General features: G+C 38.3%; 1 protein-coding gene across 1 annotated transcript; it reads right to left on the reverse strand.

Moving 5' to 3' along the window:
• Positions 1-1611: 1611 nt before the first annotated feature.
• LOC141634410 (NDR1/HIN1-like protein 6) lies at positions 1612-2343 on the reverse strand. Its single transcript, XM_074446591.1, has one exon. It carries the CDS (start codon positions 2341-2343, stop codon positions 1612-1614), a length of 732 nt encoding a protein of 243 aa, XP_074302692.1.
• Positions 2344-15728: the final 13385 nt, after the last annotated feature.

Below are 15728 nucleotides of genomic sequence, written 5' to 3' on the forward strand. Positions count from 1 at the left end.
ATGGAAAGTATGAAAACTCAACGTAGAATGTAACGGTTATTTAATGGTGATTTTTGAAAGTTACAGCTTGACTTTGATTTCCGAAAACGCGAGTTTTACCAAAAGTTCAATATAAATGTTTTATCAATTCTTAACCTGTGATATTTTAGAGGTAGAAGTGATGATAGGAGGACCTAAGAAGGGGTAAGAAAGGATAGAATTGACAACACCTTATTTTTGTGGGTATAGAATGTTTAAAAATGTTAAGCCATCTTTGGGACGTGAGCTCGACTTGTACCATAGTTGCTGTCTAGATCACTTAGTTGACTTATACAACTTTATTTATGTAATTTCTGCTGCGTAGTAAATTGTAATGTTAAGGTTTAAATTTAATCGGTTGGCAATGTAAGAAAACCGTTATTTCAGTTAAAGTTATTAAAGTACTTCGGTTTGTTTCAATTTGTATCATTTACCCCGGGCAACCGAGATGCTAATAGTCCTATTTATTGGGAATATCTTGCTAAAAGCTCCTAAATAAATGGGGGTGTTACAGAAGAACACCTAACCTAATTTCTAGAATATATCGGAACCAAAGGGTGTCATAAACTGCGTCTGTAACAATATGTTATCTACTTCAATGCAAGATTTAGACACAATAGAGGGAAATGAGATTGCCACAAATTAAAGAAAACAAAATATATAACCAGTGATCGAAAAAGAAGTATCCACGCAACCACTCCTATCTACATCAGAATAAGCATACAGTAGGATAAGCAATAAGAGATATTCAATGGGAAAACCAAACAAGTAGCCCTAAAGAGGACGTCACGTGTAAGTACTTGTACATACGCTTGACAGCTAATATGTGAGATGTATGTTGAGCATGCATAAATTGAGACATCAAGTTAACAACAAATGTAATATCAAGTCGTGTCATAGTCAAGTACGATAAAAACACCTAAGATACTTGTGGGACAAAAAAAATCGTGACAATACGCACGACCTGAACTTGCTCCAGATCTTATTGATTCCAACTTGAAGATGAAGGTAGAGGTTAAAAGAAGTGTATTATCACCGAGAGCATTATCATCAATATATAATTGGAGATATAAGGTTTATTGGTACCGATAAAAATAAGCAAGGACGTATTAAACTGACTTAAAGGAAGCATGAAAAAAATTGTGTGCAAAGCATGTTTATAGGAACCGTGGGCATGTGCATATTCTTAGGTTTTGTGCGAAATCTACGTTCATTCTTGGTCGCCTAGCGTTCCCTGATGTCTTAAAGGGATCATTAGGTGTTTTTAACATAACGGAAGTTAAGATATATACGACCCTCTTACCTTTTGTTGACTTGAGATTTTGTTTCACTGGAATAAAGTAATGCCAATAATACAAAGTAATAAATTGTCCAAAAAAAATTAAAATTATGTCGAAAATATAGTTGATTATCAGAGTTTGCACCTTGCAAGAAAGATGATTATGTTTTACAAATATGATACAAAAAGCTTGGTAATCTATTAAAGCTCTTCCTTTAACCCTACAAATCAACCACAAAAAGAAACTATAAATCTAACTTCTATATACATGTGCAAAACACTAAAAAAGAAGGATGGAGCAGAAAACAACAATCTCATAACCCAAAAGAAAATGTATAATATGTGGAAATGATTTTAGGTTTCTTGTTAGGTCTTAAGTCATCAACAGTCATACGACAGTCAACACAAAATATGAATTGTCTTAAAGGAACGTTATCCGACACAAATGTAACGGGGACCTTAACTTGAACAAGTAATGGAATATTACCCATGTGTTCTCTATCTATAAAATCACTATATACATTTGACCCAACTTCTGTTTTTCCTGTTAATGGGATCTTAATTGATGTTATATTAAGGTTTTCTTGATGAAATTCGGGCATTTTTCCACTAGACACTATTTTACCTTCGAATGAAATTGTGATCGAGTTATCAGAGCCATATATGAAGCCGATTTTGGTATTCGGGTTCTCGACATGGATTGTCACTTGAAATTCTGTCTTGAGTGACATATCTGGCTGAAAATTAAATGTTGTAACACTAAAGTCTTCGATTTTGTAATATGGGATTCGTGGCTGGTAGAACGTAAATACAAGAAAGATAGATGCAAGTAATATAAATATTAACATGAACATAAGGAAATAGATGCAACAAATGCACTGAATGCAACAGTCGAACCTTGATCGACGTCTTTGGTATAGAGGGATGGCATGATGTTGGTGGTAATAAGGTTTTTGCGGATGGTAATATGGTTGTGGGGGTACGCCATATTGGTTTTGTGCCATTGCATAGTTTGGTGGTGGTGCCATATGTTGCCCTGAATACATTATTGTGTGAACAATTCTTGACCTTCTTTATATGTAAAAGTCCTTTTATTTTTTTTTACAAAATTTTAATTTTGGAGTTTTTTAAAGAGTTTGTCGACTTTGTTGAAATATTGAATTGAAAAATGAAAAAGAAGAAGTTTGTTCATTATTCTTCTAACATTCAACTTTTAGTTTGCCAAAATGATTGGGTAATAAGGTGAAAAAAAATTGAGGCAAATCAGCCAGCCTTTTTGAAAGGCTATGCAAAAAATGTGCTTGACTTATACGAAAAAACTATATTCTTGGTGATGATGTATCTTTTTAGATTCTTATTCACATTTTCCGGAGAAGTGCTATTTATTCTAAAAACATACTAGTTAAGCATCACATTGTGAAGAAGTTCTAGACATTGTTTTATATTTTGGGATATTACTTTATTCCAGACTTTATTTATATATCAGGAAATAGCGTAGTCTATAAAGCTCAGAAAGACATCCCCGACATGGAATCAACTAAATAAAAAATCGTAAAATTCAAACAAACTAAACCACTTCTAAGAGAAATATTACTACTAGAACATAAGCCTTTTGCATTCCGTCTATAATATCATGATTTATTACTCAAGCCTTTTATGAAGAGCCGAAGAGGTCTAAATATTTGACGTAGTTTTGAAAATGATGAATTTTGCGCGATACGACAAATTATGCATGAAGCATGATATATAACATCCAGCTTATGGAGAGTCTTAGGCTCTGTTTGGAAATACATTTCAGGCTCTATTGTCGAAATCCCGATTCGATCCTACGATTCTACGATTTTACGATCTAAAAATGCTCGACCGATCCCAGATCTTACGATTCTATAATGGTTGTAGAATCTTACGATCCTACTCATTGTAAATTTCTAGAGATAGAATCATAATACGATCCTACGATCCTACGATTTTACGATCCTACGATCCGATTCCATAGTAAAAATATCTATATATATTCTTATAAAGAGACATCGTAAAACGCAAATTTTGGTATGAGTTGTTGAATCATGTTTATACAATGATACTGAAATAATTAATTATCAATATTTCATGGATAAATATTGATAAATCGGTTTTTTAACATTGGATTATATGTTCTTATCAAATAAAATACTATATTTAGTGAATTTGTAGAATCTTACGGTTCTACGATCTGATTCTACCGATTCGATCCTACCCTCCTCATCTATCCAAATTAGAATCCAAATCCTAACAATATTGATTTCAGGTACCTTATTTGGTCAAACTAGCTTATTTGACCAAAATTTCAGGTACCTAATTTTTTGTAACCGTTTGGCTTTATTTAACGAAATAAGCTACCTAAAATGAAATGATACCTAGAGTAGCGTTTGAGATTTTAGGTGCCTGATTTGCTTTTATTTTACTTTTTCCCCCTTAAATCTATATTATTAAAAAATTATGATGTCCTTTTACGTCATTTCACCAAAATTAGTTACCTTTTCAGCTAGTTTGCCAAACATTTTTTTTTATATAATCAGTTACCTTATTAGCTCCTAATTTTCAGCTACCTTATCAGTTAACATTTTAGGTTTTAGTTAGCTTTTCAGTTTTCAACTACCTTTTCAGGTTTGAGCTACCTTTTTTCAGTTAGTTTACCAAACAGAGCCTTAGGAGCGTTGATCTTTCATATTGTTCTTTAATCTTTTATATAAATAATTAAAACTCGGTTTAATCTCTAACAAATTAAAAGAAAAGATAAGAGTTATTTTAACTATAAAACTAATAAGTGTTTATATATAAAATGAAATTTTACGATTACCTCCACAACATTTCAAAATGGTGCCGTAATTGATTTTTGGGATCAAGATTTTGTAATTACAAAGAAAAGGGATTTGAAACTAAATTAACAATTATATATAGAGATGAAATTTAATCTTGGATCCAGCGTAGATATGTTGGTACGATTTTTGTTGCGTTATTTTATAATGAAGTTAGATATGTGATGGATTCTAACTTCATTATAGTCTTATACGTAATTAACTCTGTAGAAGTTTCCAACTACATTCCCCCTAGATTACAAGAGATAATCAAACTGATGGTGAGCGAGTCGTTGTTCACTCAATCAAACACATTAATATTCTCAACAAATAACTAGTAAGTGGTTAAGTCGAGGTCGATCCACGGGACGGTGTGTTTTGGGTTCTTAGCCTATCTATCTCAATTTATGCAAGTGTCACGATTTGGTTTGAGTTGTAAACGACACTGCTATAATGGAAATGTAAACAAATGGATAACAAGGCAAGTAAATAGAGATGTATACAATCGATTAAAAGCATTAGGGCGTCATGGGCTCATAAAAAAATCATGGTAAAATCACATGAATGAGTCATATAGATGTAAGCAATTATTATTGTTGGAATCTAGTTAGCTTATATGTTACAATTCATAGGTAGACTTAGGTCTCGGAGCCGAGTTAGTCACAACTTTACAACACCTAAATCGACTTGGTTCTCCCAATTCAACTATATGCACGGTCTAACAAGCCTTGAGTTAGTTTATATCTTACAAGTCCCGTTGAAAAGATAAGGGAATCATGCTAGGTTGTCAATCAAGCATTTCATGAAACATAACATGTGCATAAGTTGAAAGTACAATAAGCAAGCATTCATATGAATTCATTAAGCATAGATTTATCTCATAATTACTCCCCTAATCCCCCACTAACCCTAGCTAGAAGACTACTTACTACACATCATGATTATTATGCTAGCAATGATATCAAACATCACATCACAAGTGAACATGATGATTAAGCAAGATAATAAGCAAAGGATTGAGAAGTAAATAAAGAAAGATTAAGAAAGTTACCAACTTGGAAAGTGAAGGTGAACATAAATAAAGGAGAATCCTTGAATAAAGATGGAGAATTGTCACTTCGTCTTCAAATACATACCCAAGAGATCCAAATCTAAATAACTTGAGATGAACAAAGGAAATGAAAGAACAATAGATGAAACCCTTTGATTAATGGTGGAGATTTGTCAATTCCCCAAAACAAACCCAAGAATTCTTCAAGTACAAATCTAGATCTGAGATTGTTTGAGAAATAACTGAGGAAAGCTTAAAGTGCAATTATGGGAAGATTAAAGGCTAATTCTACTCTAATCTACTTCTAAGAGGGCTTAATCTAATCTAAGGGAACTTAACCCTCATTTTATTACAAAGAGGGTATATATAGTGGTACAAGGATTAGGTTAACTAAGGGCTTAAATGATGATTAGGCCTCTCAATTGAAGTCCAGCGCCTAGGAAGTCCTAGAAGGGGACGCACGACCTCCCTCCGTGAAGACAATCTGTAACACCCCCATTCTCCAAATGCCTTACCAGGACCACTTAAGGCATGGAAGTGCTACCATCTCGGTTACCTGAGGCAATAATAATCAAATAGACCATAAAGAAACGTACTTTAAATGATAAAGTTTAAAGAGATACAAACCAAATACGAAACTGATAAAATGAAGTACAAATGTTCTCAAAATGTCAAACCAACTAAACAACTAAAAGAATGCTCGACACAACGGAAGACTTCTAAGACAGCTCGTGATGACTCAACCCAGCTATTCCATGTGCATCAACTCATACCTATTCAATACCTGCTCGCCATCCCCGAATGGATCACCACAGTTTTTAAAACATTTAAACGGGGTCAGTGCTGTTTACACAAACAAACAGCTGCAATAAAACAACATTACAAACCAATCTAATCCACCAACTCCGTCACATCATCACACACCTGACTACACACTAAAGTGTGTAGCCCTGCCAGAATACCCATCGCAATAAGTATTCCACACCGCCAGTGGGGGACCGCAGCCGTTCCCACCTAAGCCCCGCTCATCTCATCCGAGCGAACCAATGTTCCTTAATGTGCACATCCCCTCTGTGGCGGGTTCCACAGAAGGCGAATCAAGAGCGTGAAACTATTCCCGCAAGTGACTCCACTCAGCCAGGGACGCACCCCGAGAACCACAGACAGTTATACAACAATCACCTTATACAATCACAATCACCAAATGCCAATTCCTTTATGATAGTCAATCAACAACAATAAAACAATCACCAACAATCAACAATGCCATGTAAACAATACTGAGTAGGGAAACCCTACCTAGAATAGCAATCACCACAGACCGTCTAACAGCTAATAAGAACTTCTCCTCTATGAATCCTCCTCCTATAACATGTATACATATAAATACTACCAACACATCAAAACACTCCCAAATCCCCCAAATCTACCCCATTAGGGTTTAACCAAACTCAACAAAAGACTATAAAAAATATACAAGAAGCTTACCCTTGACACCACGATCACATCGGTATAACGAATAAGACGATCCGACGAACCTAGCTTTGGGACTTGCCAATAACACGAGAGATGCGAACAACGTAACTCCTAATATTTTCTTGCACAGCACGATCACATCGGTATAACGAACAAGACGATCCGACGAACCTAGCCTTGGGATTTGCCAATAACGCGAGAGATGCGAACAACGTAACTCCTAATCTTTTCTTGAAAGGTTTTTAGATGATAAAGGTGTTTAGAAAAAAGTGACGGAAGCTTTTATATTAATCTCGCGTTATTAAAAAAACCCCGCTAATCAATCCCGTAAAACACACTTCTCGATCGAGTAAGTGACTTACTCGATCGAGTGCCCCTTACTCGATCGAGTGTCACACTTACTCGATCGAGTCCCCATCAGGCAGACTACTGTTTTGCGTAAAAAACTACTTACTCGACAGAGTAAGTCCCACTCGATAGAGTACCCATAGACATAGAAAACCGTAGTATTACAGTCTTCCCTTCTTAAAAAGAATTTCATCCCCGAAGTTCAACCCATAGACAAAACAAAACACACTATCTCCACTCCGACACAACTACATAACCAAAACTCAAAACAAAACTCAAAACACAACTCCCAAAACAACACTCAAACCGACTCAACACAACTACTAACCGTACTAAAATCAACATAAAACATACAAAAACTCTATGCGACCATCTCTTATCCCCCTAAAAGAAACATGGTTACGTCCCCGTAACCACACATACCTGATCAAAAAGATACATACACATGCAAACGTCGTTTTAAAACCCTAACATGTGACAGCAATTTGCATGTCGTTTAATGCATAAATATTAACTTTGTCAAAGTTGTTTTAGCATGTTGGTTGATTTGAAATAAAAGATGCCCAAACACGGCTTAGGAGGAATGGGGGAGCCATTGGGATCTATCCTATTACAACCCGAGCATTTCATGCCGACACAACGAGAAATAAATTACAACTCGAACTAATTACAACAACTATCGAAATTACTTTGACTCAGATTGAAATAAAAACTATATATATGATAAAAATTACAATACAAACTAACAAAATACAACTTGAACTATTACAACTTAACAAATTAAACAAATATAAACAAAAAGGCTAAAACTAAGTTAGATTGATTAATGATGTTAGCCGAATTATTAGTTAATAAACAAATTAGATTAGAACTAAAGTAGTTAATTTAAAATAAATAAATACAAAGGCTTGAAATAAATTAGGTACAACTTATTAATTAAATTGAACCCAACTTATTAAAATTATTCATCAATCCATTAAAATATGATTAGTAAACAATTAAAGAAACAAAAGAAGAAAAGAAATTAAAACTGTCATACCCGTGCACTGCACGGATCAGAAGTCAGAACAGACCCGTGCAGCCCACGGTTTTTGTAGAAAAACAAAGTTAATTACGTTTTAATTTCGAAATCAGTAAAATAAATTACGGAAAAATTCAATAAATTAAATTTACAGATTTTGAACCATAAAAAAGAATAAAAACATTTTTTTACAATATATTAAAAATAAATAAAACAAATTAAAGGTTAATTAATTACAAATTGAATTAAATAATTACGAACTATGTTAAATACAATTCTAATTTATCAACGAGTGCAAATGAAAAGGTGTTAAGCACGCACTTCCATGCTAGCGAGAAAAATAGGGAAGATGAATACAATTAAAAATTAGAAGGTTGCAAATTTCATTTACAATAATGTTATTTTAATCCTACGATGCTTAATGAATTAACGAACTAATTTGAGGCATTAATTTAGTCGAAATAAATGTGTAAAACATGGCCAACTATTATGATGAATGAAAAGTTCGAAGTTAAAACCGTGATACAAATGACATATTACGTCAATTAGATCGATTTAATTCTATCCGATTCCAAATACGAGGATATATAAGTGAGAAGGGGATACGACCGACCAATCTGGCGGATTTCTTTCCCTACTCAAGTTAACGTGGGTATTCGGAATAGCACTTTAACTCATACTCATACTATACCAATGTTTCATAGTTAACGATGTTAGACGATGTATAATATATAAAATAAGCGATAAAAAAACAAGTAAAAAACGAAATAAAAAGGAAATGAAGGAGGATTTGATGCACCCTCAACCCACATGTATCGTTGACACCGTCTTGGGTGGTAATCGATCGTAGATTTTATCTCGAGCGGCCATCGTCGACGAAGACAATTGAAATTGAATTTTGAAATCACGAAATAACACGTTCAAAAGGCAGACTTGAGCAGCGATTTTTAATTACTCACCACGACTTCGTTTCTCAATAATTTTTCAGTCCGAAAGATGTTTTGAAAACTAGAAAGACTGAATTTTTGTGAATATGGAAAGAAACCAGAAGTTTTAAGAGGATTTGAGCACGAGAATCAAGGCCAAAGACCACGACAGAAACTCGAAAACAAGATTTGTGTCCCTGTTTTCAAGCGGCTGTCACGGCTTTAGTTTAGGGTTTTTTGGACGATTTCTTTCCTTTATATTCTAGTTAGTTGTTTTCTGTTATTAAGCGGTGTTAATGGTTGAGGTGGAGTGTATTTATAGGGGGTTTCGAAGGGTATAAGTATGGTATACGGAGGAGGTGGCAGCTCGGGCTTCAGTGTTTGTGTTGGAGTTTGGTTGTGGTTTCGTGGGGAAAAAATTAGGGTTTTAAGAGGGTTGGATACTAGGTTACTTGGAGGTTAAGGTAAGATTGACTGTAGTGTAGGTTTGAGCCTAAAGGGGAAGCAAAAGGAGTGAGCTTAGAGGCGGCACGAACTCGAAATCGTACTCTGTTTTGGGCGCTGGTGTCACGGGTTCTTGGGGCAGGTTTAGTGAGGTTTTAGGGCTCGGTTTCTTAACGGTCAAGGCAGTATCAAGTATTATAGTACGCGGGTATAGATGTGGGTATGGTAGTAATCAGGTTGGACGAGTTTTAAACGGGTTTGGGGCTTGGGTTTTAGATCGAAAAACAGGGGGCTGAACCCGTGTTATTGCGGGTTGTTTGTGGTCGGTTTGAGAGGTTTTGTGAAAGGGCTTAAGGCTTGGCCTTGGGTGTCGTTGATGGGTAAAGGATAGGGGTCGGTTGTGACGAGTTTGGAGTGGCTGTTTGGGTCAAGCTTGAAGCAACAAGCGGGCTTGGAGGAGAGGGGATCAACATGAGTTGTGGGTTTTTAGGTAGATGTTTTGGACGAGAATTGGGTGGTCAATGGAGGGTTTTGTGTGACACCCCCATACTCCAAGTCCCTTACTAGGACCACTCAGGTATAAAGATGTCACCATCTCGGTTTCCCGAGGCAATGATAATCAAAAGACAATAAAAAACAACATTTAAACAGTATAAAGTTTAGTGAATACAAACCAAAATCAACTGATAAAATACGGTTCCATGTTCTTAAACCAACTGTCTAATCAACTAAATAAAATGTCTGACAAACTATAAAGCTACAACGGAAGACTCTAATCATCTCATGGTGACACATCCCAGCTAGCCCATATGTCTCGACTCATACCTGCTCAACAACTGCTCACCATCCCCGAATGGATCACCACAGTTTTTTCAAAACAAAGACGGGGTCGGTACTAATCACACAATCATAAATACAATTACTATAAGACAGAAACCAACTCATCTCAACCATCACATAACCCAAACTCAATAATCACTCCTCATCACTGACTACACACTCCAAAGTACCCGTCGCAACAGGTAACTCCACTCCGCCAGTGGGGGACCGCAGCCGTTCCCACCACAACCCCGCTCATACCATAGAGCGAATAACTCAAATCCATTAATGTGCACATCCCTTCTGTGGCGGGTTCCACAGAAGGGGAATAATGGGCGTGAATCCACTCCCGCAAGTGACCCCACTCAGCCAGGGACGAACCCCGAATACCACAGATAGATACAATCAATTACAACTATCAACAGTAACCAATTCCAACAACCGTCACAACACGAATATGATATTTTACAACATTCACAACCAACAACCAACACATTATGTGACTAATACTGAGTAGTGAAACCCTACCTGGAATGCAACACATGCAGACGATCTCAACAGCTATATCAAAAAGCCTCCTCTATGAATCCTCCTCCTAACACATCATCACATAATCACTAACTATAAAAAACTAACACAAATCCCCAATTCCCCAGATTAGGGTTTAACCAAACTTGATTAAATAATATAAAATCGGTACGTAGATCTTACCCTCGGTGCAAGGATAACAAAGATGTTTAAAATGATGAAATTCGACCTCTCAAGCTCCGGGATTTGTCAATAACACGGATGAATGCGAAGAACGACCTTAAATCTCTTTTCAATGTAATTAGGTTTGTAAAAGTGTATTATGAAGACGACGGAACGATTTAAATACTAATCCGTGTTATTAACAAAACCCGATAAAACATCACCCGTAAACCGAGCCACTCGATCGAGTAACTGACGTACTCGATCGAGTGCCGCTTACTCGATCGAGTACCCAGGATGCTCGATCGAGTACCCTACATGCATAATACTTTTCTAAAAACCATAACACCCTTACTCGACAGAGTAAGGCCCACTCGATAGAGTACCCAGAGACTGATAAAACCGTAGTATTACAGTCTTCCTTCTTTAAAAAGAACTTCGTCCCCGAAGTTCAAACTACAACAAAACAAAACATACCACCACACTCCCGACACAACAACCAAAACAAAACTCAACATAAAAACATGCTACCAACCAAACTCAACCCGACTCAAACCACTACAAAACATACCGACACAACACAAAAAGGGTGTAAAAACTCTTTGCGATCATCTCCTACCCCCCTAAAAGAAACAAGGTTGCGTCCCCGTAACCATATATACCTGATCAAAAAGGAAAGGGTAACGCTCTCTCATGGCCTACTCTGCCTCCCATGTAGCTTCCTCTACCTCATGATTAGACCAAAGGATCTTAAGTAAAACTGTCTCACCACTCCTAGTCTTCCTAACCTTCCGATCAAGAATCTGCTTAGGCACCTCAAGATAAGACAAGGACTCATCTAGCTCTATGCTCTCTACCTCTAACACATGTAACGAATCACTCACATACTTGCGTAGCTGAGATACATGAAACACTTTATGTACCCTATCCAAAGAAGACTGTAAAGCCAAACGATAAGCAACCTCTCCAACCCGGTCTAGGATCTCATATGGCCCTATGAACTTCTGACTCAGCTTGCCTTTCTTCCCAAATCTTATAACCCCACGCATAGGAGACACTTTCAGAAGAACCTTGTCCCCAACCTGAAACTCGATATCCCGGCAATGTAGATCTGCATAACTCTTTTGCTTATCCTGAGCTGCTCTCATCCTTTCCCTGATCATCTTTATCTGCTCAACCGTCTCATGTACCATCTCTGGTCCTAAAACCACTGCCTCTGCACTGTCGTCCCAACAAATTGGACTCCTACATCTCCTCTCATATAAGGCCTCAAATGGCGCCATGCCAATACTAGTGTGATAGCTATTATTGTAAGAAAACTCAATCAAATCCAACCTCTGTTCCCAGCTACCACCAAAATCCATCACATAAGCTCGTAACATATCCTCAAGAGTCTTGATTGTTCTCTCAGTCTGACCGTCTGTTGGAGGATGAAATGCTGTACTCATCTTCAAAGCCGTTCCCAAAGATTCTTGCAACTCTTTCCAAAACCTTGAGATAAACCTTGCATCTCTGTCAGATACTATGTCTTTAGGCACCCCATGTAACCTTAGCACATTCTTTCGATAAACCATAGCTAATTGTGCCTTAGTCCATGTATCTTTCATTGGCACAAAATGAGCTAACTTGGTCAGTCAATCCTTTACAACCCATATCATGTTGTTACCGTGTTGACTCTTTGGCAAACCCACGATAAAATCCATAGAGATGGATTCCCACTTCCACTCAGGTACCTCAAGAGACTGAATCTTACCTTGTGGTTGTCGTTGTTCCCCTTTAACTCTCTGACAGGTCAAACAACGGGCAACAAACTCAGCTGTTTCTTTCTTCATCCCAGGCAACCAGAACGTCTTCTTTAAGTCCTTGTATAGCTTGTCACCACCTGGATGTACCGAATATGGTGTACAATGTGCCTCTGTCATGATTGTCTTTTTCAGCTACTCATCATTAGGGACACACCACTTCCCATCAAACCTCAAACTACCGTCTGTATGAATAGAGAATCTAGACACTGTCCCTTTCTCTACTCCAACTCTCCACTCTACCATCTTAGGATCCAACACTTGTTTACCTCGAATATGATCATATAGATCAAGCTGCACTGTCAAATCTCCCATGGCATCCCTCTCTGTATCATATGTATTCCAAACCTCCCAACCTCATCTCTCAACCTCATCAAAGATATAGCTGTGCACAAGGAATGTACACTCTTCCTGCTCAAAGCATCTGCAACTACATTGGCTTTCGCTTCATGGTAGATAATGTCCATGTCATAATCGCCAATCAACTCCATCCACCTCCTCTGTCTCATGTTCATCTCTTTTTGAGTGAAGATGTACTTGAGACTCTTGTGATCTGAAAATACCTTAAAGGTCGCCCCATAAAGGTAATGTCTCCAAATATTGAGCGCAAACACCACTGCACCCAACTCTAGATCATGTGTAGAATAATTCTCCTCATAAGGCTTCAATTGCCTAGAAGCATAGGCAATGACTTTACCGTTCTGCATCAACACACATCCCAACCCATTCTTTGAGGCATCAGTATACACCTCAAAGTTCTCACTCCCTTCAGGCAATGCTAAGATTGGAGCTGTGGTCAAACGCTCCTTTAATGTTTGGAACGCTGTCTCACTACTCTCGTCTCAACGAAACCTGTTCTCTTTCCTTATCAAAGCTGTCATAGGTCTAGCAATTTTGGATAAATCCTTTAAGAACCGTCTGTAGTATCCAGTTAAACCCAAGAAACTCCGTATCTCAGCTACATTCTTCGGTGCTTCCCACTTGGTAAATGCCTCAATCTTTGCCGGATCCACATCTACCCCATCCTTAGAGATCACATACCCTAGAAAAGAAACTTTCTCTAGCCAGAACTCACACTTGGACAACTTAGCATACAACTCATGCTCCCTCAAGGTCTGCAACACAATCCTCAGATGTTCCTCATGTTCCTCCTTAGTCTTGGAATAGACTAAGATGTCATCGATAAAAACCACCACAAACTTGTCCAGAAACTGACTGAAAAATCTGTTCATCAAATCCATAAACACAGCCGGTGCATTAGATAACCCAAAAGGCGTCACCACATACTCATAATGGCCGTACCTCAACGTGAAAGCTGTCTTTGGTATGTCCACCTCTCTAATCTTCACCTGATGGCACCCCGACCTCAAATTAAACTGGCAAAGGATACTTGTTCTTCACCGTCACTCGATTCAGCTCCCTGTAATCTATGCACAACCTCAAACTCCCATCTTTCTTTTTCACAAAAAGAACTAGTGCTCCCCACGGTGATACACTAGGTCTAATGTATTCCTTCTCTATCAGATCATCCAACTACTTCCTGAGCTCCTCCAACTCCTTAGGACCCATCCGGTACGGTGCCTTAGAGATTGGCCTCGTCCCTGGTTTCAGCTCAACCGTGAAATCTATCTCCCTCTTCGGTGGCAACCCCGGAATCTCCTCTGGAAAGACATCTGAAAACTACCCTACCACTGGTATCTGATCAACTGTCGGACTCTCTATCCGGTCATCTCTCACATTGCACAAGATCAACGGGCACCCCTTCCTCAGATAGGACTTCAAAGTCACAGCTGCAATCAACTTAACTTTGGGTTTGACAACAAACCCACGATAAGACACACTAAGGCCCTTAGGACCTCTCAAAGACACTTTCTTTTGATGACAGTCTATCTTTGCTTTGTACTTCCCTAACCAATCGATCCCGACTATCATCTCAAATCCATTTAAAGGAAACTCTAGCAAGTCTACAGGTAGATCAACTTTCCCAACTATCATAGATACATCCCTAAACAACCTCCCACATGTTACAGACTCTCCCGAAGGTATACAAAATTTCTCACTTACAGACTCATACCCTCTCAAACCCAACTGTTTAACATGACTCGAAGATACAAACCACTGCGACGCCCCTGAATTAAACAAAACAAAAGTGTAAACACCATTAACAAGAAAGGTACCAGTGATAACATGTGCGTCGTCCTCTGCTGCTTGTTTCTCCATCATAAATAGCTTTCCAATGGTCTTCTGCCCACGTCCTTGAACAGTACTGGCAGAGGTAGTCGGCTTAGCACCCGACCCCTGGTTGTTGTTGGTGTTCGTAGCTGGCTTCTGATAAGAATTACCGCCATTGCGGTTACCTCCCCCGTTATTGCTCTGACCTCCCCGGTTGTTCCATGACCCAACCGCTCTGTTGCTCGCAAAACTCTGTGCCGGCCCCTGAGAAAAACTTCCCTGTCCCGGCCTCTGGTAACCCCCGTTCACCGCACTAGTGTACTCATGTCTCTTGTGGCCTACACCGCCACAGTTAAAGCATGTCACACCCCAAATACCACCACTACTACCACGACCAAGCCCGTATGAAGCCCCACCACTAAACCCTGAACCAAAAGAATATACTCTAGCTTGAGTGTGGTTGCCCTTCTTGTAGCTAGATTGGCTATCACCCTTGCTCTCAGCCTTTCTTTTCTCAGCACCTTTTTTTTCGGGCCATCTCTACCAACCTCTCAGCTCTCCCAGCCCTCTCATAAGCTTCCTTAACATCAGTAAGGACTCCCACGGGTAACTTATCCATTATCTTGGGGGTCAACCCCTTCTCGAACCTCAGAGCTAGGTTCTCCTCACTCAATCCCATATCCTCAGCATATCTAGACTTCTCATTAAACTGCTTGTAGTACTCAGCCACAGACATCTTAGAGGTCATCTTGAACCCATCAAACTCCTCCCTCAGCTTACTCCTCACATGCTCCGGCACGAACTGCCTCTTCACAGCTTTCCTAAACTCTTCCCGAGTAATAGCA

This window comes from Silene latifolia, chromosome Y (genome assembly GCF_048544455.1).
Source record: "Silene latifolia isolate original U9 population chromosome Y, ASM4854445v1, whole genome shotgun sequence".
Lineage (NCBI taxonomy): Eukaryota > Viridiplantae > Streptophyta > Magnoliopsida > Caryophyllales > Caryophyllaceae > Silene > Silene latifolia.